Consider the following 26339-nt stretch of genomic DNA (forward strand, 5'->3'; position numbering starts at 1 on the left):
GATTATTCGAGGAGGTCGAGAAACAACTGTTTGAAGGCAGCAGCTCGTTAGCGAGACTATTGAGCGATGTGAATGCTAATACTGGAATGCGAAGTTTTCCCTCGCCGGTGAGCAAGTTGATGAGGGCAAGACCTCCGGCTCTCTATTTAAAATAATCGTAGTTGTCCGTGCACGCCAGCCACATAAGATCATGTGTTCTTAGATGACACAGACTCCCCACAGCAAGCCCTTACCTGAAGAAGCACTACCCTCCTATGTTCACGTGTGGCGTGAGCTTTATGAAGAGTGTATCTGAACGTGGTGTACATACTTGCAATAACGGGGGTTACCATGGCACAATGGCATAGTAAAACGGTTTGATTTACAGGCTCGAAACTAGGTATCTCACTTTGGCTGGTGCGGAGGTGAGCTTACAATCAAAGAACTTGCCGCCGATGGTCAGTGCCGAAGGAATGCAGCACTGGACAGTTGTACTGCTGTAGCTGGCGCCGTCTGCTCCGATCGTACAAATAGATCCTGTCAGTCATGCTAAGTGGTATCTCTTCCTCTTTCCCTCTTACTTTTGTTTCGGTCTCTCTGTGACGTTTGATCGTCGATCTAGCAACCTGCACGCACTAGCGGGATGTCTTGTCTTGGGTGTCCCACCTGCGGCGATCTCCCACAGCGTCTCCTTCAAAGCGCGGACGCCCTAGGGTGGCAAAAAGGACGGAGAAAAGCCAAGATTTGGCGTGACTGGCATCCAGTTGTAATGCTTATGTAAGCCGACCACTTGCTTCCGCTTGGCAGCAAGTACTTGGGCTGCGATTCTGAAATCATGCCAGTCGCAGTTGAAAAGTATCGTTGCGAACATCTGAACAGTAGGCCTTTTGAATCCAATTGCGTGCTGCCACTATATGCATTCCTCTTTCCAATCGCAAGGGAGAAGTTTCGATCCGAGTGTCGATTCGCCCGCGTAATCATATTAGTACATACACACAAAACAAGAAGATAAGACATAGTGGGGATTTCTGCTACGCATAGAGTATCGGGCAAGGCAAATTTTCCCGGTTGTCCCCTTCCAAAGTGCAGCTGCCGATCCAGTCGCCGTAGTACTCCCTCCCAGCTCATCCCCCAAAGCGTACAATAGCTTGGTGTTTGTGAGCAGAATTCCGATCATGGTTGAGGTGACGCTCGCGGACGTGACGGACGTAGTTATGCCTCACAACTGTGCGTTTACAACCCTGCCACTCACAGACCAATGGGTGACTGCGGCCCAAGCCCTTCATATCGTGTTTATCTCTGAAGTGGTCGGGCATTGTACCACAATTTATGGGCTCAAAACATTCATCGCCATTTGGATCCGTATGAAGGCAAAGGGTTTTTGGACAGTTGATATAGTTGTCCTGCGTGTTCCAAAACGTTAAAGTTCTCTCGATATATGCTGCAGAGTCGACACGCACAAGTTGGTTGTCCACCGTATGGATCTCCTGGGTGTCAATATCTAATGTAAATGGAGTACTGCGTTGCCATGGATTCCAGGTAAATTTCCCGATGTACAACAAGAAAAAATGTACCTGGCTGGGCCGTAATGATGCTCTGGCGTCCCATCGTTTTCAGAAACCTCCTCATTCCCAAGGATTATCCGGTCGACAGGTGTCCAATAGTTCTCCAAAGGTACGGAATTGGCGTAGAGGGATATCCACTGAGTCTCATCATCCACACAAAGAGACAAATCACTGTAGAGCGATGCCCAATCGTCCGCTGGAGCTGCCCAACTGTCGCTGGAAGACATCTTTCTGCCAGAAGGTACAGGATGTCGGATGCCATCCCTTGATGAGATATTGGCGTTGTTTTTATGGCTTCAAGCTAGGAGGTCGGTACAAGGGGTACGGGCTGTGGGAAATTGGAGAGCTGGAGGTCCGCCCTCCTTGCAGAGCACACGAGCACTGAAAGAAAAAACTGTTCGAAAGCCTCGTGCTGCGACATATCGGTGGCATTTTGGGGGCATGGGATGCCGGACCTTGGTGCGTAATCGCTCTGCCTAGGGGGATAGCTTCGGTACGCACCAACACAAACTATGCATGCCCGCGGACGAACGCAAGTGCAGCGGAGAAACGTCATGACTGTCCGCGAAAAACCATCATATGACACGACAGGCGTATCTGAAAGGCATCCATGAATTAGTGTCACACAATCACAAAGCACTCCAAGAGTTTGTTTACCATAAGGGATGAACACCTGGGGCTTTTTCGCTGTTGAAGGATCGGGTCCTAACTGCATTTGGCGGGAGGACCTCCATGACGTCGGAGGGAGGTCTACCTATTCACCGTTTGATGATTACGATTAGTATCGGCATTGACATTTCGCGGGAGGGTCTCTGTCGTGGGTGCATCGTGGTCGGCTTATCAGAAGGCATATTGGCTGAGAGACCTCCCCGCGCTCATAGCTTTGATAGGTGTCCACTGTACAGCCACTGACGCACATTTGGGCCGAAGGAAGTCGACGAATGCAACCGCATACTACATAACTCATCGATGGCAAATAACCCATCCGAAGACGAAGACGAAGACAAGACGTACTCCGCGGTATGCAAGGTTATAGCTCAGCGACACGTCCGGGCTCACAGTCCAGTGATATGACGATCAGCGAAAGCAGCAGTCGCGTGTCAAACGTCGAAAGACAAATGCGGGGCGGCCGATCCCAACTGGACAGTCGCTGCACTCGTGCAACGGCCTCGCTATCGGGGTTACTGGACGCCTTTCAGTATGGAATACAACTTGGCTCGACGTCTGGCGAAGAAACACGTGATGACGGATGTTTTGACACCGTCGTCGAGGGTCTCCTCCCCGAGTACCTGCAGACGCGACACGACGTCTGGGCCCAGCGCTGTGATGTCAATGAGTCTGTAGGTGGAGTCTCTCGTATGCTGTCTACGGTGCCATACTCCTAGCTTCTTCTTTAGGGTGAGGTGGTTCGGCCGTTATCTCGCTACGAGACCACTGCAATATTGGGCTACGTGAACAAGACAAACAAGGGAACTAGAACTCCATCAGTCACCGAATCCATCATCTTGCGGAAATTGGAACTTCAAAGAGTACGTTTGTTCGCCACCCGGCGGTACAACTTCGGCTGATGTGATAACAGCAGCGCGGCAGATCGGACGTTCAGATCCCTCTCCGCGCTTCAAAACCATCTTCTTTGACTTCCTTGCAGATCCTGCAGCTATCTTCGGCGCCACCGGCAGTTATCGATCATCTTAGAACCATTCAGTCTACTCGATATGAGAATTCTTTTGCGTCACGCTTGTATGGGTCGAGGCCCCGGAAGGTTCCTGGTCTTATCGCTGTCGATTGGGAAACTCACACACCTTGGATGAACCTTTTAGAGGACATCCACGAACACTATTCTCTTGTACAGTAAGTTAGTGCTTCTTCACGTGACGTCATTCGCTGACCATGCGAACCGTAGTGCAGAGCGGGATCAGCCAGGGCGAATGCGGATCCCCATCACTTATACCTCTCTTCAACCACATCACCTATCACAGGTGCATGATCTCCTGACCAGGGTATTTTGGGATGGGATTAACAGTGAGCATCGCCTGATACCATATTTAGTTTCTCCGCTTATCAAGTTTGCAAGTTAGCGACTCCTTGAAATATTCTCCGGAGCGTTGTACTGTCATAGCCACCTACGGTCATCTGGTGGTTGGCGTAGCACTTCTGAGCTCTCCCCAAGAAACCTATATCACGTACCTTGCTGTCCGGGTGGGCTGGGATAACTCGCAAATAGCCGCGTACGCATCCCCTGAGTCATTGACCGACTGGGTCGATACGTTACTGCAGAATGATTGACTATGCAAACCCCATCTAGAACCATGCTCTATCACTTGATCTCGCTCAATCCGCATCGAGATATCACCTTGCATGTTTCGGCCAATAATCCCGCCATGGTATGTTCACAGGCACTTCTTTTCCTTTGGGGTTTGCATTTACCACCCATCCATCAGCTATTATACAATCGCTTCGGGTTCAAAGCAGAAGAGTTCATTGTAGGATTTTATGAAGACTACCTCAGTTCGCAGTCGCGTGCTTCGATGAATGCCTTCAGGTTACGCCTCCGGAGATGAAGGGCGATATTAATGAAAACAATGGAAGTCTGGAGGTATGTCAGCATTTTAACCTTTTACTAAGGCCTATACCACAAGAGATTGTGGATCCTTCCTGTGTTCGATGAATGTATGTACCGTCACACAAAGCAATGCACGTGAATCACCCATTCCAGCGTTCTCCTCGTCCGCGTCGGATTTTGAGGGCTATCCCCTAATACCTGTCATTCCCTTCGCGCCTTCCTCATGCCACAGTGGCATTGGAGACTTTCGGTGGTCGTTTCGACGGAGCCAGCAGGAGGCTTCAGTCCAAGCATATCGATAAATCCAGTTTTACGATCCGTGTCAATTGCACAAGTGGTGTTCTACAATGGTAAGGCACCGACGGATCTCAGCGGTGCAGTTTGGAGTTTGTTGGCAGTGAAAGGTTTGACTGCCTCTAAGCTAGACCGGTGACCGGTCCGTTACGACCACTCGCGGCGGTACCCAGTCCGCCACCAGCTGTCCCCCGTTGATCTTTTAATGTTTGACGCGCGATTGCTTGCGCTAATTGTCACATCACAACGGTGAGCTCGGACGTGTCGCTGACTATAGTCTTGCATACCTTGTCTTCATATTTGGATCAGTTATTCGCCATTGATGGTCACATCCGTCGACTCTACTTCTTTGGCGCAGGCGCTACAGTCGTCCTGGGTAGCTGTGTGCACCGTACATGCTCGCCGGCCGGAGTCGGCCTTACTTCCCAAGACGAGAAGTTGCAGCCGACGCGGCCCCTGAATCTCTGATGCGGGGGTGGCCACGATGCACTACATCATGGATCGTAGATCCCGTCGGTTCACAATATTGTTTTCGCAAAATGCCGCTATGTACTAAACCTCAATTTGTAGAAAGTTCATGGAGGTCCCCTCGCCACATGCCGTTGCATGTTGCTATATAAAAGAATAATAGCTGCCTGGAGAGTCCCACCTATACCGTATGTCCTTCGACAACAGATGGCTGCTGGAACATTATAATAGTTCCATAGCAAATAGGTGTGCTCTCTCCTTCTCTCGCTTCAAGAGTCTTCTCTAACTTCATGGCAACAGCGCACACAGTACCGTATACAATGCTGTTCAACGGACCCCTACCACGGACAGACGAGCGGTATGTGTTTGCTAAGTTGCGTGTGTTGGGAAGACACTGACATCTTGTATCGTATCGACAGAGGCGTTATATCCGCTGTCCGTCTACCTTCTGTCTCTACACGGATCCAGATGGCTGGGAATGCTTGGAAATTATCAATTGTGGCGCTGTCTCGGACCATTTTCGAGACGTCCATGGAATCGTGAGGCTGGCTCGCGGGGTCCGGCTGGTTTGTATGTGGCAGGGTTGCGGAAGCGGAGTCACACGGCACAACTACGTCCGTCACATCCAGGAGCATCACCTTAGGCATGACCGCATTGTTGCTCATACGAATCAGGTCGTGGTACTGTGGCATGACCTCCACTAGTTACAATCCTCCTGCATCGCGGGAAATTACCTAAGAAAGTCCTTGTTTAGCCGTTTTGAACTTTTGACTGAGTTTTTAGTCCCTCGGTGGATCGGTGCGGGTTTGATTTGCCAAGCCAAGCCACTGATGAGTAAATGGCTCACCACACGATGAAGACAACTTTTATATAAATCCGGCATAGCTCCCTAACAGGCTGGGGATGCAGTCCCAGTGGCGGAATGTCTGCCACAGCACGCGGCGACAATTTGTAGGCCGTACTGCGGAGACGCAAGAGTCATCTGTCTCCTACTGAGAAACCAATATGACCATTCCAGTCCTGCTGGACGAAAGTAAACGCCGATCGCGGCGATACAGCAGCAGTTGCTCGCGCGGCCATATTCGTACAAGGTATCCGTCGGACGAAGTTACAGAGTATCGGAGGAAGGGAACACCGTTTATCATCGAGACAGTGACTGTGTGTATGCTTACCTTCTATATAGCCGGATATTCTATGCAGCGCACCCGCAAATAGTATAAACGATTAATCTCAGAGTCAGACAGTGGGTTGCGAAGGCCGAACAATTCCGAAATCCATAAGAATCATGACTTGCTAAATAAGTGACATTCAGCAACGCTGCTGACTTGTCCATCAGAGTAAAACGATGCGTCGAGGGACCTCGCCGAAGTAAAATCATCAGGCAAACTGCAGTAGATATGATCAATTGCAGGCAGACATCGCGGCTCCGGAACATGCTGGTATTCACCATTTAGAAACCCATCCTACGATGCGGCCGTGCGAGATAACGAAAAAGGTTTGAGAACGTGCAAACTAAATTGCAGAAGAGGGGACTGTTCAGGGCTCGTCGGGGAATTGAAATGGCTAATATCACTCATACCATGCTGCATGGAGGGCCTGCACCCATGTGATGAGCGAATCCCGGGTCCCTAGTCAATGGTGACCCTGAGCCCAGCGCCTCATTTAACGGGACTAGACCGGATTGTACACACGAGTTCTGAAATCGAACTAGTCCATGACGTATCGCATTGTGGTCGCCCGGGCCATCAGGGGAAGATGTATTGGTCGAGGCTCTACGAAACGCGAGGCTGGTGTGGTACCAGGTGCACATTGCACAGCTTCCCGGTCAGCTAGTACCACAAGCGCAACGCCGAAGCTCCGGGCTAAGAGGACCAACGTAGAGTAGAGTCAAGGTCTTTGACTTGCTAATTCGTCGATGGCAAATAACTCATCTAAAGAAGAGGACGAGATGTACTCCGCGGTATGTAAGGCTATAGCTCAGCGACATGTCCGAGCTCGCCAGCTAGCGATATGACGACCATGATCAGTGAAAGCAGCGTTCGCGTGCCAAATAATGCGTGGCGGTCGATAGTAACTGGGCATCGTTGCATTCGGACAATGGCCTCGATATCGAGGTTACTGGACGCCTTTCAGTATGGAATATTGCTAGAAGCGCTCGCAATCCCCTCTGAGAGTAGCATTTTGGCTTGCGTCGGATTGTCCTGTGTCCCAATTAGGTTGCAGTGGCCTTCCATCCATGTCCGTCAATGGACAAGTGACTCCAGCGGGAGACGTCAGATTCGACGGGAACCTAGGACAAGCCCGCACTATGTGATGCTTTACTCTGCCGGAACCAGAGAAGGATCTTGGAAAAAAAAAAAAAAAAAAAAAAAAAAAAAACCTGCTTGTAATGTACCTGGGAAACAAACTACTATGGATTGGGCACACATATAGCATTGAAACAATGAGGGCCATCTGTTGAGAAGATGGGATTCCACTAAGTACAAACTTCGGTGAGATTGCCCCACAATCAACACCATCGTGTTCCCACTAATGCACACCGTGATTATGACAACAGCAACCATGATGAGGAATGACGAATCATTCAAGAATTCGGTGCTAACTGAGGGTTAAGTACAGGATTATGAATGGTATCCATGTAACTTACCTCCGTTCACATACCCCATGTCTCTGCATTACAGGAGGTGCACTCCAAGAATCCCAACATCTGAAATGGGTGAGATAAGGGGACCAGTTGGATGAAATCGGCACTTACCTTCTTAGCCTCAGCAACAGTTTGGCAAGAGGTCCTTCATGGTGGATTCATGAGTTTCTTTGAATCTTGCCAAAAGCGATTGGAATCTGGCCTCTTCGAGGTGGAGTTCCTCACCTGTCTTAAGTGTCTCTTGCTCTATCTTGTCCAAAGCCAACTTCCGCTGCCATGGTGTCGATGCCTGGAACAGCTGTTGCCACAGTGTCACTGCCTGGGGCATCTGCTGCCACAGCATCCAGGCTGGGGGAATCTGCTGCCACGGTGCCACCTCAAGAGTCTGCTGCGCCTGCATCACCGCCTCGGGAAACTGCTCTCCCTGTGTCACCACCTCAGGAGTCTGCTCCTCCTGCATCGCCGCCCCAGGAGTCTGCTCCTCCTGCGTCACCACCTCGGGAATCTGCTCCTCCTGCATCACCACCTCAGGAGTCTGCTCCCCCTGCATCGCTACCTTGGAAGTCTGTTGCCCCTGCTGGCACTGCGGCTGTTGAAGTTCCCTTTTGGCTGTAAATAAACAATGAGACCAGAAAATGAATAAATTTTTTAAGTGCCTGGCAACATGCCTGCTCTTCTAAGGGCCTGAATGGTAGTGAAATTTCTGCTTCCTTATGCAAAACATATACAAACCAAGTCTAGTGTGGAGTTCAGCAGACTTCCAAGTTGACTAATTGCAGACTATCTGTGACTGTGGTGTCTACTGATCAGGTGATGACTCACAGTTACCCTATGTATGCATAGTATGATATGCCACCTTGATGAACTGACCATTATCACAAGCTAGATCATTTCCTGTCCCTGACCCTGCTGCTCACTTTGACTTTGTGGCAAGATGGAAGGTAGGGGTTCTGGGTCAAAGGGAAAGGCCCCATCAATCAGTTTGAGCTCTGAGCCTCAGCCAAAGTTGTGAGCTGTATGGCCCCATGCAGATGTTGAGATACTTCTTGATTTTGTGGAGGAAATCTGACCCAAGGCAGGCAATTGTATGGCCTTTCAAGCAGGTCACTTTAATGATTTAGTATCTTGGTTACCTGTCCAACCCAATGGCTACTGTAAAACTGCAAAAAACTGTCAGGACAAGTGGGAAAGTGTGTGTTGATTGATTTATCCTTGCATTCTGTATCACTCATTTCATAAACAGCTGAAATGGGATTATTATGCAGCTTCAGCTGTGGCAGGGGGGTCAGGGCTTGTGTATTCAGCAGCAAAAGGTGCTAATGTTCATAACTGAGGACAGGGCAACTCATGATGGATGATATTGTTAAGGTACATCTGGGATTTTCTCATTGTGTGGTGCACAAATCCTTGACTGTCCACTAGAATCAACCAGATACTGCCCAGTACTGCAACATGGGCTTCAAATACTTTGATCATATGTGAGACTTTGTCCTTCCTGACAAGGCAAGGGGCACCAATGCACACCATGCCACCTGTTCCTGACCCCCTGCCCAAAGGTCCCAGGCTTCCACATCCACACCATCCAATTTTCCCCCCATGCCACCAATGCAAGCTGCTTTACAGTTTACCTTTGTGCCATATCAACCTGAGTCTCCTGATCAAAGTCAAATTATGCCAACTCCTCAGACATGTGCAGCCTGCTGTAAATGCTCAGGGTATGCCTCTACCACCAGGTGTTTTGCAGGCCCAGTCTGGTGTGCCACCCATACTCCTACCTGACCCCATGGTCTCCCCTTCATTGATTCCCACATTGCCACCATCTTCTGTGATGACATCAGTAAGCACATCCATCAAACCTTCATCCAGCTTGTCATCTCATGGCAAGAAGCAGAAAAGTGATGCCACTGCCAAGCTTGACACCATGTCCACAACAGCTTCCAGGGGAAGTTCTTCTGGTTCTCAAAGCAGCACTCACAGACAGCTGGCCTTGAAGACACAGTGCAGGATCTCATGACTGGTGTGCAAGATAACATCACCAAGATGCTCGCTGCTCTTGACCAATCCAAGAGCTGAGATCTAGATGAAGTTTGCATGCTGATGTTCAAGCTTGAGAAGAACCTTTCAGAGTGAAACCTGGTCTGCTTGCAAATGATATTTGAAGAGAAACCTTCCTATGTCACAGGTTACAAGAATGCCACTGCTCACTTGCCAACATACAGAATGTTTTGGGTCAAGATGAGGCTTGAGGTGGTTGGCTGCCAGGTTCCAGAATATGCAGGAATGGGGGGGGATAAGTAGTCTATCTATACTTGTGCCATTATGCTGTAGTCAATGCTGTAGTTGAGAATCACAATGCAAAGGTTGAGTCACAATGTTTGGGAGTGGTAACATTCATGAGAGAGTTGTGAATACAAGGTATGTGATACAAAAAATATGAAAACTACAAATGGCTGAATCAACCATGCCTCACAAGCTCAGCACAATAGTCCTCCCACATCTGCATTGTGATCATGTCACACAAGGCATTCATCTGCCTGTGCAACTCAGCATTCAATGCAATATCTTGCAAGTCTCTGACATCAGTTTCTTTGGGTGCTAGGAGTGGCACTTCTTCTTCATTGACTGCATCAGGATCTGGCATGTTGACATTGTCAGGGATCATGGAGGTGGATAATATTGTGAAGGCAGCATGCAGCTGCAGGCAACCATGATTGGATTGCCATATCATACTCAGGTGGAAGAATGAGGGTGTGAAAATGCTGCTTTATGATTCTGAAGTTACACTTGATGTTGTTTCAAAGCATGGTGTGGCAAAGGTTGAAGAGTTTTTTGCTATCCTTTGGCCTGTATGGAGTGAATGAGAATCAAATGTACATAAGGATATAATAGTACTTACTGTAAGTTAGCTTGACCCCACTTGGCCAAATGATAATGTTGGCCACAGTACGGTACAAGTAATTGTGGAGTTGATGGATATCCTGCATCAGCAAGATAATAGTGCCCATCAAGAATCATGAAGTCCTGCAAGTGCACATTGTGGTAGATGGTAGCATCAGTGGCCAATCCTTCCCAGCCTCCAAGAACATATGTAATAATACCATTGAGTGAGCATGTGACAAGACAATTTTGAGATAAGAAACCTTTGCAATTGCACATCAGATCCCATTCACTTTTTGATGGCACACATGCAATATGTGTGCCATCAAGAGCACCTATGGTGTCTGAAGTAAGGATAGAATTTAGTATTGGTGGCAATATGACTGGGGATCAGTGAATTAGCTGACCCCATGTAGTCCATTTAGTCACAACATATAGGTAGCCTGTGTGCCAAAATGCCAACACTTATATAGACCCTGCAATGGGCCCATCTAAATAGATTAGCCATGACACATGGACAGGCCTGAGGGCCTATAGTGAGAGCAACATATGCACAGGCCCATAAGTGCAATTCCACAACATATGGGAGGGCCTGTGGAGGGTAAGGATGCTGCAACATATAGATGGGCCTATGACTAAGTAAGTATGCTGAGCTACTGTAAGACATAAATGGGCCTGTCCATGGTAGGGTGCACCCCAGTCACAATATCAGGATGGGCCTGCCTATTGTATCATGAAGAAGATTGCAACATAAAGAGGGGCCCCTCTATGGTAGATTACAGAGTTGGCAACATATGGAAGGGCCCATCTTTGGGATAATATACCCCTGTCACAACATATAGATGGGCCCATCCATAGCAAGATGTATGCCTGTTGCAACATAAAGACAGGCCTGTCAGTAATATCATTTACAGTGTCACAACACATAGATGGGCCCATCTAGTAAGATGCACCCCCATCACAACATAAAGACAGGCCCATCAGTAATATCATTTATAGTGTCACAACATATGGAAGGGCCCTTCAGCAGTATCATTTATGTGGTCACAACATAAGGATGGGCCCTTCAGCAGCATTATTTATATGGTCATAACATATCAATGGGCCCTTCAGTAATATCTTTTATATCACCATAGAACAAGGACAGGTCCATCTAGTAAGATCCACCCCTGTCACAACATAAGACAGGCCCAACACCAATAGCATGTATAGCATCACAACATATTGATTAGATCACAGCAAAATATTGAGGCAAGTGTCCTGACATGCTGTAATTTTCCAACAAGCTGCAAGTGGCTTGCCCACTATACAACTCTGACCTCATCCACCCCAAGCATGAATACTATGCAAGACATGTCTAAAACCCCCACAGATGGTGAATGGAACTAACAGACTGCATTGTGTCATACATGAAAGCCAGATTTCAAGAGGAGGTATTCAGCAGACATTGCACCCTGCCAGATATATTGATTCTGTTTCTGGTGTTATGTGAAGTGGATTGCATATCATCAGTAATCTCACAGGCCTATTGTCACCCAAGTAAGTCCATCATAATGGTGCAATGGAAGTTTTCATCTTTCCACAGTCAATGTTGGGAAAAATTGGGGTGAAAAACCTGCAATGCAGAAGCTGCTGAGAGATATGTGGAAGTGACTGAGCTGTCCATTCTGGTGACTGACTCAAACACCATCCACATTTGGTATTTGCCAGATGCTCTCAGCCCAAAAAGAAGGGTAAGGGAATGCAGAATCTCATATTCTACTGACTTAATGCAATGGCAGGCTGACATATGGAACTGCCTTCATCTTCTGAGGGAACCACTGCAGGAGAGCATAAAGGCTTCCCCACAGGCATGGCAGATGGACAAGTCATATTTCTGTGATAATGCTGAGTTGAAAGGTGCCATCAAACTGTCACCTGCATGGTTTCAACAGGGTCATGGGGTGGGTGATCATTTCTTTCCTTGTGAATAAAGCACTCATCTGTCTTGAAGCCCCAAAATGGCTTCCTGGAAGCCTCATGGCTGCTCAAATCCAGGATGGAAAACACTTCTACAAGGGAATGGGTTGACCAAATGTCTGACACCAATGCCCTGTTATCTGTGATCCTGCATGTCATCCATCTGCAAATGTATGCAGATGGCAGGGAAGCATTGATCTGCCTTGGTGAACAGGCAGAACAGCAGGCAGATTTGGATATGAGCTCCATACTGCTGATATGAAGCTCCACATATAGCAGCATGTCCATGATGGTGAATCAGGCAACTTGTTACCACAGGGATATCAATGGACAGGATCCATGGTATGACATGCTGGTAACTGTGGGCAACTACCTGCCCTTGGACTTTGTCATTCCAACATTGAATCTGCAGCTGTGCTACAACCCAGGGATGATCATTGCATTTTCAGGTTCAGCATTGGAGCATGGGGTGGGAGCTGTAGATGGTGACAGAGCATGCCTGGCATACTACATGCATGCCAATGTACATCAGTCAGTGCATGTTCCCATGTGTCAATCACTGTGGATGGATGACCTACTACCTAGACCAGTTGCAACTGGAGAACTGTTGATTTGAAGCTGCAAAATTTAATGTAAGATTTAGTAGGCAATGTGGATCTTGTATTTTATTAGGATATGCTGGCTCTTGAACTTCAGGTGGGCGGTGTTGCCAAGATTTTGCAAATGGGCAGGTGCTTTGACATCATAGATTGGGTGGGTACTCAGAGCTAAAGGGTGTGCATCATAAACTGCAAAAAAAATAAACCTACTCAGGCCATCATGCAGATGGGCAGATTGTCAGACATTGCATGGATGGGCAGGGGTTCAGACATCATGTGAATGGGTGGTATCTCATAAATGATCAACATTCACAGCAATGTATATTCAACCAACTCCACAGTCAAAAACATGTAAACTATTGAAGCAGCATGCCCAACAACCTGCACAATGCCCACCACCTAGCATAGAAATGGCCAATTTGTCAACCCTGACCATTGACAACATTGGCATATTTCTGAATATTGTCAATGCAGTAGTTTACCTGCTCCTTGATATGGCCATCGAGATGGTCTGTGATTGGTGCATCAGGCAGTGGCCATAAGCCCTGGGCCAACGTCAACTATTTGCAGTGACAAGAATAAGCAGCATACCTTAAAAAAATCCCAGGCCACAGAAAACAATCCCTTGCCTTGCAATCTTTGGGAATCCACTGTGTATTCCTTGGAATGATATAGCCACCAAGGGAATGCAAAGCCTGGAATTGGGATCAGCTGCATGTGGGGTCCAATGCAGGACAATGGTGCCTGATGTTGTTGATTATGGAAAATGTGCTAAGGGGAATTAGCTGCATTTGATCACAGATGTTACACCCACATTCAGGGGTCTTGCCTTTTTTCAACTTCTCACAGTCATGTGCATCACGTGCCTTGTTGTGTCTCTCATAATCATTGCCATCCTAGGGGCTCATATGCTGCAAGGCTCATTCAGATCTCCCACTGTCACAGTATTTGCAATACCTGTTGAGACTGCACCTCCCCATTGATCTGGTGTTCCACCACCCTCTCTGATGGACAACTTGTTCCTTTGTTGTTCCGCTGACTTGTTTATATTGCTCATATGTTGTACTATAGCTCCAGTGTCTGGCTCCTTGCTGTGATTGCATGGCTGGTATAGCCTCTGCTCCCCTGCATACTTCCATCATCTGACACTGTATGACTCCTCCTTTCTTGTTTGTCTGTCTGATCAAACTGTTGATTACTGTGGATATGCATCATGACTGGTATGGTACTCATACTTAGGAGTATAAATACTCACATACTTTACCTTGTATCCTCAGTTTTTTGATATCTTGCAACTGAGCTTCATCCCTTCACTCTAATCCTTGTTCCTTCTCCATGAGACTACCCTAGAGGATCTCCAGCAGAATCAACCTTTGTTGGATTACTGTGATAATTCAGCCATAGGGGTAATGACATGTTTGGCCCTGTAGGTCCCACCTCACATGCTTTGTGCCTATTCCATTTGAAGAAGTCACCATGCTTGGGCATAACAAAATTGAAAAACTCCATGCAGCTTTGGGGCTTGTTGACCTCTTCGCAAAAGTCTACTTGTCCCTGGTTACTGAACTTCAACAAACTAATCCCCATTCTTCCTCTATGCACAAGGCTTGTTGCTCTCCCTGCAAGCAAAGACTAACCTGCCTTTGTCCCATCTTCTCATGTAACAACATCGAGAAACATCCCTGTACCCTCAATCAGTCTCACCACTCTACAGGCAGCCACTAGGCTTTAATAGATCGCCTCCCTAGAGTCAGTGCTTGTGTCTCCCTATGCATAAAGTCACTCATGCACAACCTATCTACACTGACAGGTTTCTTTTGAGAAATAAATCCTCCCTTGGCCTTTGTTGTCACTATCTGAAAAAGTGTCTAATCCACAGAAACCAAGACTGCTGGTCCCTCCACACCCCAACCCCTTTGGACTTGGACAGAATCCCCCACTACCACCCATACCTTTAGGATGCCTCGGTCCTTTGGCAACTGCAACAAATCCCTGGTTATCTTATCTATCCTGGTTTAGGGATTCAGAAGTCATGCTTAGTTCAGAAGAAGAAGATGATCAGAAGTCCAAGACTTCTTTTGGATCAGTCCTCAAAGAAGAACAAGAAGCACACAATCAAACAGAAATGTCCATGACAGTTGGTCACAGAGAGTCAGTTCCTGAAATGCCCCCAAGGACCATTTGGGAAGAGGAACTGAGACAGAGGTTGGAAGAACAAAAAATCACCATGGTGGAGGAGCTCTGTCAGGCAATGCATGCAAGTACAAGCAATCTGTTCCCAACAGGTGCTCCTACAGACTCGGCCCTGTGTGATTGGTATCATCAGAACTTTGGAAAGGTAATTCCCCCAGAGGTCCCCATTGGTGGGTCCAGTAAGGGCAAGGCCCCAGCCAATGATGATGATGTGTATGGAAGCCGCTCACCCAATGGAGGTCAGGAGTTTAATGTCAGGCATCCCAGAGAATACAATGGAAGCCACAATGGGCTTCAGACCTGGATTACACAGGTTGGAGGTTATCTGAACCTGAACAAGCATGTTTACAATTCAGAGTTGCTCAAGATTTCATTTGCCCTTACCTATATGACAAAGGGCACAGCCGTGTCATTCACCAAGAACTATCAAAACAAAAACAAGTTGCTCAATGGTACTATCTACTATACTGACACCTTTCAAAGGTTCGTTGAAAGGTTGAAGGCTACCTTCAAGTTGGGTGATCAGACCACCCTCGCAATTCTGCATCTCTTGGACATCCAACAAGGCAAATGAGAACTTGAGGCTTACATCACTGAATTCACAGGGCTTGTTAACAAGGCTCAACTCAAAGAGGAATCACATGAAGCAGGGATCTTCTTCAGAAAAGGATTGCAAAAGGAGTATTGCGATTGGGTTCTCAATTCTGGATGTGCCCTGTCTACTGTCATCGAGTGGATCCAGTGTGCGGGAGAAGCCCGAACTGCAATTGCTATGAAGCATATCCTAGAAGGGAAGGAATCTCAGTATGAAAGAAAGTTCATTCATTACTGTGGAGGTTCCCGAGATCCCAATGGCAATGGATGTCAACAAATGTAAATGGAGCATTAGATGTTCCAGCTCAGAAATTAAGTGCTTCAATTGTGGAGCCAAAGGTCACATCAAATGTGACTGTAAAATCAAGGTGAAAACTCAACTATCCAATGTCCACATTGTCCTCTTGGAGGACAGAATGAAGACCACATATGTCAGAGATCATGAAGCAAATGTGGAGGAACAGAAGTTGTTGGGTTTTTAAAGGGGACTGATGAATCTCCTGCATCAGTCAGTCCCATTTTGATTTTGTCCACTAAATGTACTTCTGTAGATGATGAATTGAATATGCAAATTCACTCTCCTCTCAGATTGGTCATATTACCAGACTACAAGGCAGGAATATGGGCCTGTATTGACTCAGGCACTGAAGTCTCCCTTATCTCAGAACTGAATGGTCCAGAAACTTGGGATCCTGACCTATCAGGGTAAAAAGCAAGTTCAAGACCACCTCAGTTTACCTGGAAAGGATGTGGAATGGGTCACCCTGAAAAGTGACTCTGAAAATGGAGATCAAGGAGTGCACAGTTTGAGTCAAATGTTACATTGGGCCTCTCATAGGAAAAGAACATGTCCTTCTCAGGATGCCATTCCTAAAGGAGTTCAAACCAAGAATGAACTGGGAGACCTGGCAAAATTACATGCTGGGATGATGGGTATGTGTATCCTAAAGGATCTGACTATTTTGTCAAACAGGTGGTGTCTTCAGACATGGACAAGTAAGAAGGAATCTTCCAGCCTGTCCCTGGAAGTGGTAAAACCAGGATCAGGGTGAAACTCCTGAAGTAAAAATAAATAAAACCATCTTGTCCACAGAACTCGAGGCTGCACTGGCAGTGCAAAAAGAAGAGGTCAAACTCCCCAACCTTTACAAGGTGTTTGCCAAGGTGTTCACAGAGGATGATATCCCATTGCCAGCACATTGGGAAGGTTTGGATCATGAAATAAGACTTCATGATGACTTCAAACCAAAGAAAGCAGCAGTATATCCTATGTCCCCTGACAAACTAAAGGTTTTAGATGAGTTCTTGGAAGAGAACTTAAAGTGTAAGAAGATTCAACCATCAACATCACCTCAAGCAGCACTGGTGTTCTTCGTGGCAAAGAAAGATGGGAAGAAGTGGCTAATCCAGGACTACCACTATCTTAATTCTTTCACGATCCTGGATGCACACCCCTTGCCAAATGCCCAGGTGCTGTTCGACGAACTTGTCAAGTCTGAATATTATGCAAAGTTCAACATTTGATGGGGTTTTACTAACCTTTGGGTGAAAGAAGGAGACAAATGGAAAGGAGCATTTATCACACCAAGAGGGTTGTTCAAACCCATGGTAATGTTCCTTGGGTAATGTAACTCACCTCCTTCTTTCCAAAGGTACATGGATAAAACCTTTGAGTCCCAACAAGGAAAACAGGTCAGATATATGGACAATGTCGCTATTCATGCAAAAACAAAGGAAGAACTTTGGATTTGGGTTTGCAAATTCCTGAAGATTTGTGAGAAAGAAGGCCTTCACCTCAAAATAAGCAAATGTGTCTTTGAGGCTGAAGAAATTGAATTCCTAGGAATGATTATTGGGAAAGGGCATATGGAAACTTCACCAATGAAGACTGACACCATAAGTACTTGGGAAGCCCCTGACAACCTAATGGGACTTCATGGATTCCTAGGGTTCTGTAACATCTATCACAAGTTCATCCTTTCCTTCTCCAGTGTCGCTCAACCCCTTCATGACCTTACAAAAAAGGGAGTGTCCTACCAGTGGAATCTGGAATGCAATGTCACACACCAAAGGTGTTTGGTGAGGTGGACATGGATACAGCTGATGAATGGAGATGAAGACCATAGCCCTCATGTGAAGAAGGACAGCCATGAATGTCAGCAGTCATCCCTTGCACAAGAACAAGTCATCAGTGCCAGAGAAAAAGAAAGGGAGTGAGTTAAGTGCTGGCTAAAGTTCTTAAGTGCCCATGTACAGCATTGCAGTTTTTGACATATCTCCACCATTTCTGCAGATACAGAGACCATTCCCACACTCACTTGTAGTGCTCAGCCATGTGATCTTACCTTCCAAAATTGGAAAGGATTTGCACACTCCATGTTATGCTCGAGCGCGGTGACTTCTTCAAATGGAATAGGCACAAAGCACGCGAGGTAGGAGTCCACGGGCCGAACTTATCATAACCCCTATAGCAGAGTTATCGCGAATTCCCGACAGAGGTTCCTTCTGCTAGCGAGTCCCTAAGGTTGTTCGCGCGGAGAGAGAGAACAAGGGAAGAAGCAAAGTAATTAGCTCTGTTGCAGGCTATCAAAAAACTGAGGATACATGACACTGTACGCGAGCTAAAATACCCCTAAGCAAGAGTACCGTACCAGTCGCGACAGACGCGTCGCGACGCGTATCTGCAGTAGTCAACAAACCAATCACTGAAATAAATACGAGTCACTCGGTGTCAGAGACAGGGATCGGGAAGGAAACGAAGGCTATACCGGCTGCGCAATCAACGTGCAGCGAGGAGCCAGACACCGGAACTACAGTACAACATGTAAACAAAAGGAAAGAGTCAAAGGGAGTCAACCGGAACATGAAGAGAACATTCTGTCAATTACGAGAGCGGCGAACGTCACGGATCACGGATGGAGAGTCTCGACAGGTGTTGGAAACACCTGGACAACAGGTGATCCGAGGCGTTCCTGTAGCATACGTACCCCTAGGACCGTGACGACTACCAGTGATGCGATGAGGCACGTGATGCACATGACAACAGCGAGACGAGAAAGGAAAGGAGGGGTAAAAAGGCGTAACATCACCCCCCCCCTTAGGTCCTCAGGCCCTTGAGGACGGACCGGAAGGCACGTTCGACAGGCGGGCAGAAAGGGGTTGGCGAGTAGTATAGACGCAGGAATGCGTCTGAGCGGCAATGGGCGATGGTGGCGATGGAGTCGGTGGTTCCTCGAGGGCCGGAGTAAAACGGGAGCCACGTCTGTTCCGGCACGACCAATGTCCCAGGTAACAACACTGGAAGCAGGCGTGTTGATACAGAGGGTGTTCTGGGGGAACGGGAGATTGCCCTCCGAGGTAGAATCGAAGCTGATCAGAAGGGATGGGGACGAAGGGAGCCAGAGGGAGAGGATCGGTGGTGTGGATGGCATTATAGTACTGCTTATGGACCCCAGCCCACGACGCGTCCTGCAGCAAAACCTCCCAAGCGGAGTTGTTAGTTCCAGTCCCTAGTCGTGCGCCAACCTCTTTAAACAGCTCGCTCGAGTCTACGAACCCTAACTCAACGGTGCGCCATTCCTTTTCCTTCTCCTGATCCGTGATATCCGTTTTCATCTTAACCTCCGGAACTTGCTGCTCCTTCGGGACGATCCGATCGAGGACACGAGAAGCGGGTGGAGCAAGGAAATCATTAAACTGTTGCCCTCGGAGATGATGGTAAGCTCCTCCTGTCACAGCTTCGGTGATATCTGACGAGGCCTTTTCCAGCATCCCGATCATTATTACCTCCGACAAAGGGGCTACTCCGGTAAGCTTGCGGGTTCGGATCTTCGACACCAGTCTGTTGATTACGTCTGATGCTCTGTAGATTTCAGACAGCATCCCGAAATACTTAACTTGTTCCGGTGTGCACCCGTTAATGTCGTCCCTGTCGTGGAAGACGTCAAGCGCCCTAACAATGTCCAGGTATTCAGCTGCTGGGATTGGTAATCTTTGCTCGTCTGCCTGGGAAGTGGAGGCGACGGCCGCGAGTAGGTCAAGGGCCGCACGATCGCTTCTGTCGGCGTAGGCGGTGAAGGCTGAGCGAACGTGGGGAGATTCGGTAGCATCGGCGGTACGGGTGGAGGCGGGCTCACTATCGGTGTCATTGTCAACTCGCGCTTTACCCTTTCCCTTCTGGTTACCGTCTCCACTGCGGGAGACTCTGGCCTTCGGGACAGGGACGCGATTGACCGTGACGCCCTGCAGTGGGCGCGGGCAGAGAGGCCTGGTGAAGCTGGGCGATACCGCACGGGGCTGCGACACGGGGGAGGAGTCCCTTGAGGTACGAAAGCCGGTGGGGGTCGTAGGAGGTGAGGTTGGGGCATAGACAGTGACGGGGGGTACGAGGTTGGCGTCAGAGTAGTAAAGGGATTCGTCGGGGAGGGGGAGGTCGTCATAGTCGTTTTCTGTATTAACCGAATGGGGGGAGTCCATTTAGTTTCGAAGATGGCGGGCGAGCTTGTACTGTTCGAGTACTTCCTCAGCGTGCTCTTTTAAGTTGTCCTCGGGTTCCCACATGTTAGACAAATGAGGGAACCCCTTCCACTTTACCAGATATCATCGTTTACCGCATCGTCCGTCAACCTTGTGATTTAAAATTGATTCAACCTCCCATTCAATCTCGTCATCTACCAGTTCCGGAAGAGGGGCTGCGGGCATGGCTCCATATATCTCATTTTCGACAAATGGATGGATCCGAGAACCGTGGAAGACCGGATGTACCTTCCAAGACTTGGGGAGGTCCAATCGGAACGCGACAGGTGAAACGACCTGAGTCACTTCAAAGGGGCCGAGACGTCGGGGCGCGATCTTGTCGCACTGGTTTTTGATATGCAGGTGGGAGGTATCCAGGAGCACATGATCTCCGACCTTGGGCGCAACATAAGTCCCTTTTGAGCGGGACTTCATCAGCTCCTGTGCTTGTTTATGCGCAAGGATCGCAACATCTCGACTTGCAGCAAGCTGTTCCAATCTTTCTTCCACAGACGGTACCGGGGTCAGCCGGACCTCTGGGTAAGGGGAAGGGTCATATCCGAGGAGCAGAGAAAAGGGAGTCATCTGATGGACCGAATGTACGCGAGAGTTGTGAGCGAACTCGGCGGAAGGAAGTTTACTGCTCCAGGAATTCAGGAACTCGGAGCAATATAAGCGAAGATATCCTTCCACCTCCTGGTTGACTCTTTCGCTTTCTCCGTTTGTTTGAGGGTGATATCTGGTCGACAGTCTTGTTTTCACCCCTATTGCCTTGTACAACTCCTTCGTAAACGAGGAAGCGAACTGTGGTCTGCGATCCGAGATCACCGATTCCGGTACTCCAAATTGGGAATAGACAAATTGATGAAACAGCCTTGCAAGTCCTATGGAGTCAACGGTTTTGTGACAGGGGACGAATAACGCTGCCTTGGACAGCCCTTGATCCACTACCATAAGGATTGAGTCATATTTTTCACTTCCCGAGACGGGAAGGTCGGTGATAAAGTCCATGGAAACCTGCTGAAACGGCAACATTGTTTTAGTCGTTTCGTGTGGCGTGACTGGAGGTCTTGGGGGGTGCATGACGACCTTGCTTCCTTGGCAGGTGGGACAACCTGCGACGTAGGCCTTGATATCTTTTCCCATACCTTCCCACCACACCTCCTTTCTCATTTTAGCGAACATAGCTTTCTGTCCGGGATGTCCGGAAGACTCGTGATCATGGTAAGTTCGCATACAGTGTTGCCGGTGGTCGGGAGGGATGTAGAGACGAGTCGTCCCATAGCGATGCGTTCCGTCCGGGGCTACTGTGAGGTTGTCCAACACCTTTGGACCGTCCTTTTTGAGAGATGCATCGTGTTTGATCTGCTTATACATGTTGGCAGAGACGGCTAGTACTCCACGTGCTCCTTTGACAGGCTCCTCAGACGGGCGAGCACCGGATACCTTTCCTGTCTTTGGCATTTCCTCAGGTGGGCGCAGGTAAGGTTTCGTATGGGCAGCAGACCGTTCTACCCTGGCGGGAACCCTACGGAGGGCGATTCTATTTAACCTTTGTTGTTTTTGCAAACAAGTAAGCAAAAAAGAGGGAGAAACAAGGCGAATTTGAGGAACGCCCACCCCCTCCGAAAGCCAAAGGTCCGGCGGAAGGACCGTGGCCACAGGGGCGGGTTCGGCAGCCTCATTTTTCCGGGAGAGCGTGTCGGCGGGGACCTGGAGACGGCCGGCCTGCCAGGAGAAACAAATGGGGTAGGACTGGACCATAGCGGCCCAGCGAGCCTGACGCGGGGTAAGCTGCTGTGGTTCCCTGTAGTACTCCAGATTTTTGTGGTCAGTGAAGACCACAGTAGGTTCGACAGGGGAAAGCAGGTAAGGCCAGAACGCCTTCAGGGCCCGTATGACTGCCAGCATTTCCAAGTCATACACCTGATACCGCTGTTCTGCACCAACAAGGGATTGAGACAGGTACGAGCATGGATGCCACTCCCCATCCGACCCCTTTTGGGTGAGCACCGCGCCAGTGCTGAGTTTTGATGCATCGGTGAACAGCGCGAAAGGTTTGGTAAAATCAGGGATAGTGAGGACCGGGGCGGAGCATAACAAGGACTTCAGCTGCTCGAAAGCAGCGTTACGTTCCGGGGTCCAGACGTATGAGACCCCCTTTTTAGTAAGGTCATGCAGGGGACGAGCGATTTTTGAGAACAACGGGATGAACTTCTGATAGAAATTGCAGAAGCCCAAGAACCTTCGCAACCCCGTAAGATTGTCAGGGGCTTCCCAGGTGCTTATGGCATCGGTCTTTGTTGGTGAAGTCTCCATACGTCCTTTTCCGATGATTAGTCCCAAGAACTCGATTTCTTCGGCTTCGAAGACGCATTTGCTAATCTTGAGACGAAGACCTTCCTTCCTGCAGATCTCCAAAAACTCCCGTACACGTGTTCGAAGTTCTTCGCGGGTTTTCCCGTGAACTGCAACGTCATCCATATACCCGACCTGTTTTCCCCTTTGGCTTTCAAAGGTGCGATCCATATACCTTTGGAAGGAGGGCGGTGAGTTACATTGCCCGAAGAACATTACCATGGGCTCAAAGAGTCCCCTCGGGGTAATGAAGGCCCCTTTCCACTCATCTCCTTCTTTGACACGTAGGTTAGTAAAGCCCCATCGAATGTCAAACTTAGTGTAGTATTTGGATTCGACAAGCTCGTCGAACAGCGCTTGTGCATTTGGTAACGGGTGTGCGTCGGGGATCGTAAAAGAGTTGAGGTACCGGTAGTCCTGAATTAATCTCTTCTTTCCATCCTTTTTGGCAACGAAAAACACCGGTGCCGCTTGCGGCGAGGTCGAAGGTCGAATTTTATGGCATCTCAAATTTTCCTCCAAGAACTCATCGAGGACCTTGAGTTCATCTGGAGACATTGGATATACGGTAGCCTTTTTCAGTTTGAAGTCTTCCCGCAGTCGAATTTCATGGTCAAGCCCAGGCCGATGGGCGGGCAGCGGGATATCTTCCTCGGAAAAGACCTGTGCGTATTCCTTGTAAATGTCAGGAAGTTGAACTTCCTCTTTCTTCGGAGCCAACGCGGCTTCTAACTTCGTAGAGAGTGTAGTTTTATTTACCGTACTTACCGCTGGTTCCTCCTTTATGGAACCATCCCAATTAAACTTGACGGCGTACCCTTCGTAATAAGGTACCTGACTGTGGATATAAATGTCAGTTTCTCTGGTAGGTACATACCCATCATCCCAACACGTAATCTTGTTGTTTTCCCAGTCCATTCTTGGCTTGTAGAACCGGAGGAAGGGCATACCGAGGAGGATATGTTCCTTTCCGACCAAGGGACCAACATAGCACTTGATCCGTATGAGACGATTCTTGATGATTACCTTGATGGAAACCTTCCTTGTTATCCACTCCACATCCTTCCCTGTAAAGGACGTCGTTTTAAAACGACTCTTGACGCAGTATGTAGGGATTTTCAGTTTTTGAACGATCTGCTCCGATATGAGCGACACCTCTGCACCCGAGTCGATGCAGACCATTACTCCTGCATTGTAATCCGGCAGCCATACCCTTCTGAGAGGAGAACCAGCTCGCATTTTTGATTCATCATCTATAGAAGTAGTACAAACAGCAGATAACACTGAAACGGGACCTACGTGAGGAGTAGCCGTGGTCCCATTTAAAAATTTACCCGGTATGCCATCATCTCTTCGTTCGTTGCCAGACAGTCGCCCATATAGGCAGTCTTCTTACCATCTTCAGACAGAACGATTCGTATGCCCAGAGGCACAGCGGGGGACTTTTTTCCTTTACAGTCACGTTTGTAGTGACCCTTTGCTCCGCATTCGAAGCATGTTACGTCATTGTTTGATCGGCGTACGTTTCGCCTTCTTTTATCGACGTCCATCGCATCGGGGTCTCGGGAACCTCCACAGTAATGAATGAACTTCCTTTCATACCGAGATTCTTTGCCTTCCAGGATATGTTTGGTAGCAATTGCGGTTCTCGCTTCTCCCGCGCACTGTATCCACTCGATGACTGTGGTAGGAGCGCGTCCGGAATTGAGAACCCAATCACGGTACTCCTTATTAAGGCCTTTTCCGAAGAAAATCCCTGCTTCACGTGATTCCTCTTTCAACTGCGCCTTGTTTACGAGTCCGGTGAACTCCGCGATATATGCTTCCAGTTCTCATTTGTCTTGTTTAATGTCGGAAAGGCGTAAGATTGCAAGAGCGGTTTGATCTCCCGATTCAAATGTGGCTTTAAGCCGCTCAACAAACCTCTGGAAAGTATCGGTGTACCAGATGGTTCCATCGAGTAACTTGTTCTCGTTCTGATAGTTCTCGGCGAAGGTAACCGCTGCGCCTTTAGTCATATAAGTGAGCGCAAACGAAATCTTAAGCAACTCCGTGTTGTAAACATGCCGGTTGAGGTTGAGGTAACCTTCCACTTGGGTGATCCAAGTCTGAAGCCCGTTGTGGCTTCCGTCGTATTCGCCGGGACGCCCAACATTAAACTCCCTGCCTCCATTGGGCAGGCGGACATCATACGAGGGATCCAGATCTTCTGGGGCCTTACCCTTACTGGACCCACCAACGGGGCCCTCTGGGGGAATTACCTTTCTGAAGTTCCTAGCGTACCATGCTCGTAGAGCCGAGTTAGTAGGCGTTCCTGTTGGGAAGGGATCACTCGACTGGACAGGGTTACCAGCTATCTTCCGCCAGTCCTCTGCCAAAGAGTGCTTCTGTCTTTCCAACCTTTCCTTCAGCTCCTCTTCAGAGTATACCTTCGGCGGCATCTCAGGGGCTGATTCTCCGTGTCCAATCGTCATGGACATCTCCGGTGATCCACGTGCTTCTTGTTCTTCCTTGAGGACTGATCCGAAAGAAGTCTTGGACTTCTGATCGTCTTCTTCTTCTGAACTAAGCGCGACTTCCAACTCCCTAAAACGGGATAGATAAGATAACCTAGGATTACTTGCTGTGGCTGACGGCCCAAGTCTTCCTAGTGGGATGGGGGGCAAAGGTGGGTTCCTGCCTAGTCCTAATGGGTTAGGTCTTGGGGGGACAGGAGGTCTCGACTTCTGAGGGTTAGACACTTTAACGGGAAGTGACAACGAAGGCTGAGGGAGGAACTATTTCTCGAAAGAAACCTGTCAGCAATGGTAGGGTAGTGCGCGAGTCGATTTGCATGTAGGGATCAACGAGTGCTGACTCTAGGGAGGCAATCTATTAAAGCCTAGTGGCTGCCTGTAGAGCGGTGGATTTGATTGAGAGTGGAGGGGTGTTTCTCGGCGGTGTTATCAATGGTTAATTTGAACCAAGAGAGGGAACACAGGCAAGTCAGTTTTTACACGTAGGGAAACCGACGAGCCTTTGTGGATGTAGGATTGGTTTGTTGAAGTTCAGTAACCAGGGACGAGTAGGCTTTCGCAAAGAGGTCGACGAGTCCCGAAAGCTGCGTTGAGTTTTTCGATTTTGTTATGCTCGAGCATGGTGACTTCTTCAAATGGAATAGGCACGAAGTGCGTGAGGTAGGAGTCCACAGGCCGAACTTATCGTAACCCCTATAGCAGAGTTATCGCGAATTCCCGACAGAGGTTCCTTCTGCTAGCGAGTCCCTAAGGTTGTTCGCGCGGAGAGAGAGAACAAGGGAAGAAGCAAAGTAATTAGCTCTGTTGCAGGCTATCGAAAAACTGAGGATACATGACACTGTACGCGAGCTAAAATACCCCTAAGCAAGAGTACCGTACCAGTCGCGACAGACGCGTCGCGACGCGTATCTGCAGTAGTCAACAAACCAATCACTGAAATAAATACGAGTCACTCGGTGTCAGAGACAGGGATCGGGAAGGAAACGAAGGCTATACCGGCTGCACAATCAACACACAGCGAGGAGCCAGACACCGGAACTACAGTACAACATGTAAACAAAAGGAAAGAGTCAAAGGGAGTCAACTGGAACATGAAGAGAACGTTCTGTCAATTACGAGAGTGGCGAACGTCACAGATCACAGATGGAGAGTCTCGACAGGTGTTGGAAACACCTGGACAACGGGTGATCCAAGGCGTTCCTGTAGCATACGTAC

The 26339-nt window shown here is 48.4% G+C and overlaps 4 protein-coding genes across 4 annotated transcripts; 2 read left to right on the plus strand and 2 right to left on the minus strand.

The window, feature by feature from the left end:
* Window positions 1-361: 361 nt before the first annotated feature.
* Window positions 362-1771, minus strand: F5J12DRAFT_781838 (uncharacterized protein; the record flags this gene model as incomplete). The annotated part of the gene is made up of 5 exons (XM_051742627.1): window positions 362-492; window positions 616-688; window positions 977-1197; window positions 1232-1497; window positions 1554-1771. The coding sequence occupies 5 exons, from the start codon at window positions 1769-1771 to the stop codon at window positions 362-364; spliced, it is 909 nt and encodes a 302-aa protein (XP_051601464.1).
* Window positions 1772-2662: 891 nt separating this feature from the next.
* F5J12DRAFT_718758 (uncharacterized protein) lies at window positions 2663-4105 on the plus strand (the record flags this gene model as incomplete). Its single annotated transcript, XM_051741124.1, has 7 exons — window positions 2663-2884; window positions 2942-3073; window positions 3124-3395; window positions 3448-3566; window positions 3619-3811; window positions 3850-3928; window positions 3986-4105. The coding sequence occupies 7 exons, from the start codon at window positions 2663-2665 to the stop codon at window positions 4103-4105; spliced, it is 1137 nt and encodes a 378-aa protein (XP_051601465.1).
* A 605-nt stretch (window positions 4106-4710) lies between these two features.
* F5J12DRAFT_781840 (uncharacterized protein) lies at window positions 4711-5561 on the minus strand (the record flags this gene model as incomplete). Its single annotated transcript, XM_051742628.1, has 3 exons — window positions 4711-4890; window positions 5057-5207; window positions 5269-5561. The coding sequence occupies 3 exons, from the start codon at window positions 5559-5561 to the stop codon at window positions 4711-4713; spliced, it is 624 nt and encodes a 207-aa protein (XP_051601466.1).
* Window positions 5562-11743: 6182 nt separating this feature from the next.
* On the plus strand, window positions 11744-13120 carry F5J12DRAFT_781842 (uncharacterized protein; the record flags this gene model as incomplete). The annotated part of the gene is made up of 9 exons (XM_051742629.1): window positions 11744-11765; window positions 11903-11929; window positions 12017-12123; window positions 12172-12333; window positions 12384-12520; window positions 12629-12872; window positions 12935-12981; window positions 13022-13045; window positions 13081-13120. The coding sequence occupies 9 exons, from the start codon at window positions 11744-11746 to the stop codon at window positions 13118-13120; spliced, it is 810 nt and encodes a 269-aa protein (XP_051601467.1).
* Between the last annotated feature and the right edge of the window lie 13219 nt (window positions 13121-26339).

The sequence above is a fragment of the Pisolithus orientalis genome, assembly GCF_024613125.1.
Source record: "Pisolithus orientalis strain OTSU chromosome Unknown F5J12scaffold_9, whole genome shotgun sequence".
NCBI lineage: Eukaryota > Fungi > Basidiomycota > Agaricomycetes > Boletales > Pisolithaceae > Pisolithus > Pisolithus orientalis.